Source organism: Oryzias melastigma, linkage group LG21 (assembly GCF_002922805.2).
Source record: "Oryzias melastigma strain HK-1 linkage group LG21, ASM292280v2, whole genome shotgun sequence".
In the NCBI taxonomy this organism is placed as follows: Eukaryota; Metazoa; Chordata; class Actinopteri; order Beloniformes; family Adrianichthyidae; genus Oryzias; species Oryzias melastigma.
Window position 1 is genome coordinate 6,302,119 of NC_050532.1, and position 7,437 is coordinate 6,309,555.

At 38.1% G+C, this 7,437-nt stretch overlaps 1 protein-coding gene across 3 annotated transcripts in view; it reads left to right on the forward strand.

The window, feature by feature from the left end:
- ppp2r3b (protein phosphatase 2, regulatory subunit B'', beta) overlaps positions 1 to 7,345 on the forward strand; it is a 20,728-nt gene extending 13,383 nt beyond the window's left edge. For 2 of the 3 annotated variants that reach the window (XM_024286255.1, XM_024286257.1), the window contains 7 exons: positions 889 to 1,045; positions 1,200 to 1,248; positions 1,326 to 1,415; positions 1,490 to 1,665; positions 2,895 to 3,013; positions 3,093 to 3,199; positions 6,443 to 7,345. In XM_024286255.1, the coding sequence (XP_024142023.1) occupies positions 889 to 1,045; positions 1,200 to 1,248; positions 1,326 to 1,415; positions 1,490 to 1,665; positions 2,895 to 3,013; positions 3,093 to 3,199; positions 6,443 to 6,581 (837 nt within the window). In that variant the 3' untranslated portion in view covers positions 6,582 to 7,345. Of the gene's footprint in view, positions 1 to 888; positions 1,046 to 1,199; positions 1,249 to 1,325; positions 1,416 to 1,489; positions 1,666 to 2,894; positions 3,014 to 3,092; positions 3,200 to 4,361; positions 4,403 to 6,442 lie in introns of all 3 variants that reach the window. The other variant, XM_024286256.2, reaches the window with a different exon arrangement.
- Positions 7,346 to 7,437: the final 92 nt, after the last annotated feature.

Consider the following 7,437-nt stretch of genomic DNA (forward strand, 5'->3'; position numbering starts at 1 on the left):
CCCTTAAATTTACCATATTTTTTCGACTTGTCACTCTGGAATATAAGTTGCAGCAGCTTAAAAAAGCATAATAAAGAAGAAAGGAATCGTATATAAATCAAACTGAATCACATCAATAAAAAAAGCATATTTAGACAAAAAAAATCATATATAAGTCGAACTTTTGGGAGAAATTTATGTGACAAAATACGTGAACAGTAACAGACATCTGTAAAGGCAAATCATATTAATGGAATGGATAACTTTAATCGACTAAATCTATGCACGCTTTCTTTCCATAACACATTGATTCTGAATTAGCTTCATGAAAAATAGGAGAAATTTATTATATTAGCACGACACATGACAAAATTATTCATATAACTTTAGCATAAAGAAAATGCTAAAAAGTCAACGAAAGTTTTTATTTTACTTCAAATCACAAAATCTGTTGAATTCTTCATCTTCTGTGTCGCTTTGGAACAATTCCACTAAGCTTGGTGTAAGACTGAGCAGGACTTCTTCTGCGTTGATGTCAGTAGTAAATACTGATGCACACACCGCCCTCTTTTTTTTTTTTTTTTTTTTTTTTTTAAGATTATGACATTGAAAAAGACTACCTGAGGTTAAGGGGAAAACAGAAGATGCTAAGCTACTCGTTCGCTTATAAATAATTATCTTGGCAGCATTTTAAATTGGTACAAGATTTGCCAAATGAGGTATCGCAATATTTCACTAAATAAATATTTTCTTTAACCCCTAAAAGTCGTGCCCCCAACCAAACTATGCAAAAAAAGAAAAACACAACTTATACTCTGAAAATAGAGTATGTAAATATGTTCATAACACTATCTATGTAGCATGTTTGAATATTTGAGTTTTAAGAAGAAAATGTTTCTTGCTGGGCAGAATGTGGTGTTGCTGGAACAAGAGGAGGATGTGAATCAGCTGACGGAGTATTTCTCCTATGAGCATTTTTATGTGATCTACTGCAAGTTCTGGGAGCTGGACAGTGACCATGACCTCTACATCGATCAGAACGACCTGGCGAGGCACAACGATCAAGGTTTAAGAGCACACGTCCAATTTTGAACAGATTGATTGACATGTGCTTGAACACAGATCTGTTTTGTCTTCTAGAATCAACACCATCTATTTAAACAAAAAACAACATGTATACTATGCTGTATTTTAATTTTTTTAATATTTTTGTTTTCCAGCTATTTCACAGAGAATGATTGAGAGAATATTCTCAGGAACAGTGACGAGGTGAGTTTGGATGTTCGTATTTGTGTTCTGATCTTCTGTTTCTGGTTCAAACTGCTCAGTCTGGTCTGTTTTATCAGGGACAGACGAGTGCGCAAAGAAGGACGGATAAGTTATGCAGACTTTGTCTGGTTTCTTATTTCTGAGGAGGACAAGAAGACAGACACCAGGTATCCATACAGTTAAAGCACCACTTTCTGTGCAGGTTTCTGTTTCTAATTCTTTGCTGAATGTTTTCTTCTAGCATAGAGTATTGGTTCCGCTGTATGGACCTGGATGGGGACGGGGTCCTGAGCATGTATGAGTTGGAGTTCTTCTATGAGGAGCAGTGTCAGAAGCTGGAGGCCATGGCCATCGAGCCACTTCCCTTTGAGGACTGCCTGTGCCAAATGTTTGACCTGGTCAAGCCTGAGGTGGAAGGTCCGACCTGTTCCCCATGTATCCACCTAGTGTCATGTTTGTTTGGGTTCCTGTTTGTCTTGTATCATCGAGGTAGCTGTGACATTTCAGGTCAGATCACTGCTAAATGACAGGAGCGAACAGTTGGCAGTAATGACTGGGTCGTCTGTGAACAGCTGCTGGAATAGTCAACAAACACTGAAAATTTCCACCGAAAATACAGATTTTAATCTATTTTTTAAACGTTCCCGGTAGTTTTGTTTTTGTCTTTTTAATTAGGATTATGCCGATTTTGGGAAAAACCTGAGCTATTTTCTAGAACATAGTTTCTGCAGAGTGGCAGTAGGAGTTGTTCCCAGGACTGTTGGCATGGAGCAATCCCACCCCCACTTCCTATCATCTCTGTGCCGCTAGCTTACAGCCCCTCACACTCCAACCTTACACTTTTGGCACAACAAAAATAGTGAGCAATATTGGAGCTCTGCAGCCGTCTAGTTTTGATGCCAGCTCAGACAAGGAAATCAGATGAATCTAGTCGTCTGCAATACATGGGAGCTTGTGACCCGTCCGTTCTATTTTCCATGTCACAAATACAATCTTTTTCAAATGACTTTTTTTCCATCTGCTCCTGATACACAACAATTTGAACAAAGAAATACTTAATTTCACACTTAATTTTCTTAATTTATGTTCTTAATTATCAGAGAAATGCCACAAAAACATGGTAAAAACACCAAAAACACAATTTATATCAGAGTGGCTTTTTAAAGACAACATTGTGAAGGTCAGTTGTGACCAAAGCCGACAGGCAGAAATCTGAAAGTGTTAAGTGGTGTCTGGAATCAGGAAACTTCCACCAGAACTTTCACGTTGTGTGGATCCTGAGGTTAAATGGTCAGACTTGGTACTTTTCCAGACATGGAGGTTCCCGTAGAGACAAAAAATGACTGGTGTGTAATGAGATCAGAAGAGCTAATAGCTTCACATGCTAGCAATTTAAAAATGAGGTTAATCAACCAACACCTGCAAAACATTGCTACCAGAAGTTTTTCTTTTTACTTTTTCTATGTTTAAGTTGTCTGTTTTAAATAAAAAATGACATTTAACTCATTTTAATTTGCTGCAATGTCTGTTTTTTAAGACTTCAAAGCCTTTAAAACATCTAGAGTAAAATTATTTTATACTTGCTTTCCATATTTAAAGTCCTGCTCTAATGTGACCTTATTAAATACACCCTCTCACCCCTACAGGTAAAATCACACTTCGTGACCTCAAGAGGTGCAAGTTGTCCCACATATTTTTTGATACTTTCTTCAACATTGAGAAGTACCTGGATCACGAGCAGAGAGACCCTTTCTCTGTAATCAGGGTAAGATGAAAAGCCGTCGCAGTTTCCAGTCGCCTCACATCCGCTCTTCCCTAACCATGGGTTGTTGAACGTCCTTCAGGAGGCGGAGACAGACGGGCAGGAGGTTTCAGACTGGGAGAAGTACGCGGCAGAGGAGTACGACATCCTAGTGGCTGAGGAGGCTGCCAATGATCAGTGCAATGATGTGTAAGTGTCAAAATATTGACAGAAATGTACAATATTGATAGGGATCTACTAACAACTGAGTGTAGTGAAGACCATTTTTTCAAAATAAAAGCAGATTTTTTTTTATCCCCTAAAGACTCAGTGATGACAATGGTCATTTTGGTGTTTTTATCATGTTCTTGTAGCATTTTTCTGTTGGTAGAGGTCATATTTAAAGAAAATTAAACTTCAAATGCATTTATGAGTATTTCTTTATTCAAATAGTTAAAAAAATGCCATTTAAAAAAAGTTTGTATCTGTGACATAGAAACCACAATGGGAGCCCATATTCCAATGCATTGCAGACAACTAGATCCATGAATATTTTCATTGAACTTGTTCAAACTGACATCTGACTCAAAACTGTACCCCTGGATAGCTGCAAAATTGCTCGCCATTCTTGTTGCACCGGTAATGTTAGGTTGGGGGTGTAAGCTAGCATGTAAACAGAGCGCTCTTAGCAGCAGAGAGGGGAGGAGGGTGGACGGGGTTGCTCTGTGCCAACAGAGCAACACCTAAAAGGTGAAATTCTAATCTGTCGCTCTGCAGAAATTAAGTCCTAGAAAACGAGTTTTTTAAGACTTTGACCAAATTATTATCACATTTAAAAGACCACATGGAATGCTTTTACAATAGATAAATAGATGATCGGTGTGCGACTTTAAGTATTAGAGTAATGCAAATGCAAGATTCTTAGTTCATATAGTTTTAATCGATTTTTGATTTTTCTAAATAAAAGTCTGGCTTTTATTGTGAAGGATGCAGAAAACTTTTTCTTTTATGATTCTTTACTCGTAAAATTTTATGTCATTTTTGGGTTACTACTAATTTGAAAAATTGCCTTTTTTTCTGCTTTAAATTCTTTTTGCGTATTAAAGTAAATAAGTTAATAATAATTCAATTCTTAAAAAGGCTGTAATGATTGGCGTGTTGACAGTCTGGAAAAAAGCGGCTGTGCAGTCGTAGATGACTGTCAGCTGAACTTGAGCTTCAGGTACAGTCTGCAAAAACCCCACTGGCAGAGCCTCGCCCCCACCCCCAGCCCTCCACCCCCGCCGCGCCGCACGGATAAAGTGCATCAGCAGAGACTGAGTCAGTGATAAATGAGGCCGTTGACAGGCATGTTGTGTGGCAATTTTTTTAGGAGCACCACTGACTTCTAAAGACAGTTCTCTACCAGAGCAGGTAAGACTCGGAGTACGAGCAGGAACAAGAAATCTTCCTCCTCCACCCTTCTTCTTCTTCCTCTTTGGAAAGGTGTAGTCAATAACCTCCCCTTTTCCTTCCTCACTTCCTTACCAGCCCCATCAGAAAGGTTGGACAAGACAAGCTGGAAGATGGTGTTTGAACCCTCTCTTTATTCCTTTTTCACCTTCATGTGGTGCTCCTGAGTCACACTTCCTCTGAAGAAGCTTTTCAGTCGCTGCTTTCTTGCCAGGAATTAGATATAAAAAAAAGTGAAATCCAATTTTGTTCCTACCAACCAGCTAGTCCATTATTCTGTCCCGCAGCAGTCCCGGTCTGCAAGGACCAGATTGTTTTTGCAATTCTCCTTTGAGGGAGGAATTTACCCCCGCGATATACTCAAAAACTCACAAGAATTTGCACGCCCCTGGTACCTGGTGAAAACGAATTGTGGGCACAGCACAGTTATTGACTCCCCTTAAAAATTACATTACAGCAGGAGAAAATGTCAAAAAATGAATGAAGCCAAAATGTATTTCAAAATCCACCAATAAAACCAAAACGTGTCGGCCGTGTCTAAACAACCTACAACTTGGCGCCACTTTTGTGACAAAGTTGAAAATTTTGTGATTTTTTGCACTGTATGTATCACTATATTTGTATCCCAACAAAATTTCACACACAGCTTAAGTCTACAACCATCACTGACGTTTTGTTGACCTTTGAGCCCAGGAAGAGGCCGCAATCTTGAATACAAAAAACACCTTTAGTACCAGCTACAAATTTAAACTCCTTGGGATTTTGATGTACCAAGAAAAGGCAAGGCCAGTGGGTGCATGTAGATGTTAAATAGAAGTGGCCCTAGGATGGAGCCTTGGGGAACTCCACATGTAATTTCTGCTGGCTCAGATGTGAAGTTACCAATTGACACAAAATAGTTCCTGTTTTCCAAGTATGTTTCGAACCAGTTTAGTACTCTTTACTTCTTAAGCATCATAGGTACTCTGGGGGGAAAAAAAATGCAGGTTTTTACTTTTCCAAAGCGTTTGTGTAACGAGCTCGCAAAAGTGGGGTTCCCCTGTCACTTGCAATTTATTTATTTATTTTTTATCAGAATATTGTGAAAACCTAATACAAGGATCCCTGGCAGAAGCTGAATGAAATGATATATAACACAGTATAATTATATTAGGAATGTGGGCGTGGTTAACATAAAACCTCTGTTGCTAAGGAAATACAAAAATGTACTTTTGCTGATTCTTACGAAAATTACATAGACCTGTTTTTCAACCCAAGACTACCAAAAAATAAAATGGTTTCTATGGAGATAAACCGACAGAAAGGACACAATTTTTTGAAAATGTGTTTTGTCATGAGTAAATTATGCAAAGCTCTGAGCAGACTGACAGAGCTGACTGAGCATTTAATGACAGCGGGCCAGTAAGGTTCAATGGGGTGGGGCGTAGCTTTAATTGTTAGGTTTTATTTGTGTTTTCTTGTAAATAATAAACCATCTGTAGAATGAGACTAAAGAACCACATTTTTGCTCTTGGATTTTAATAAAAGTAATTTATTGGTTGGATTTTGATCCATGAAAACCAATCATCCATCTCTTCTTTAATTCATTGGCAAGAAAGCAGACTTGGAGTTCCTGACTATCCTGGTTATTTTCTCACAAATGGACTGTGGAAGTTTTGGTTTGTGTCCCTTCCCTGGATCCATAAAAAGGCTCATCCCTGCATAAATGTTGTCTTGATGATCTTTAGTTCAGTGCCTGTTTTGCTCGTTTATGGTTAAATAACATCATGTCATTTATTACACTTTTTCCACACTTTCATAAGTTAGGATTTTTTTAAATCTAGATTTAATAACAAAAAGTAAAAATGCGGATACAAAAATATTTTTATTTTGTTTTTTTGGAATTATTTTTCTAGCACAATAAATATGGATGCATTTTAGAGATTTTAACTGACAAGGTTAATGGTTAGTTAGCTGGTAGACTGTTTTTGAATATTAACGCTGTTCTCCATGTTGGTTTAGGTACGATAACCCTCTGAGCTCTTTGGGACAACACATCTCCAGCGATCTGGGCCTGACAAAGAGACACTTCTTTGAGATCCCCAGTTCGCACTGCAACCTGGACCTGGACGAATACGAGTATGAGGAAGACTATGAATGATGCCTGAGGCTCATGGGGTGTGTTTTTACAAAGCTGCTGTGCACCTTCCCGATCCCAGAAGTCCGTGCGTGGAATCATGTGAGAGGCTGAGAGGCATTCTGCTGAGATCAGGAGATCTCCTGCCCAACGGGACGCACTAAACCATCGAAAAATTCAAGAGGAGAAGGTTCCAAACATCTGACGAATGGGGAAAAAACAAAACCTGCATTAAAAACAGATTAACGCAGCTGTGCATTTGCCACATATATTTTCTAAAATTCAGCCTCACATTGCTGTGCGTTTGCTATCCCTTTAGTGAGGTCTTCGCCTAAAAATGTCATGTGATCATCTGAAGCTTTAATAGTTGGACAAGAAACCCTGCCCATTTCATTCAGGGATCAAACTTCTTGGTTAATGGTACATTCCAATGATTCTGTCAAAGGGTTTTTCAAGATCAAGCAAATGAACAAAATAAATAAATAAAAGAGAGGCAGAGCCAAAAGGTCTCTGCAAATGCCAAATAAGCCTTCTGTAAACACTAGCGCGGACTGCAACACACACTGTATATGAAACAGGCCTTAACTGTTTGATTTGTACGTTTGAGATGTAGTTATTAAGATAGAGATGAATTTATAAAGTACTGTACATATTTATTTTGAGCTTGCTGTGTTGTGAATGACATGGGGTTTTAGTTTGTGTTACAAAAAGAGATACTTTAATATCTTTTGAGAACATTTTTTGCTTTTTCTTTGACTTAATAAAGAATTTGTTATTGAAAAAGTGAAGGATGTGGTGGTGGTGTTGGATTATTTTAGAATGTACCAACCAAACATTGTTTTTCCCACATTTTTTTTCTTTAATTCAAAAATGTTTTATT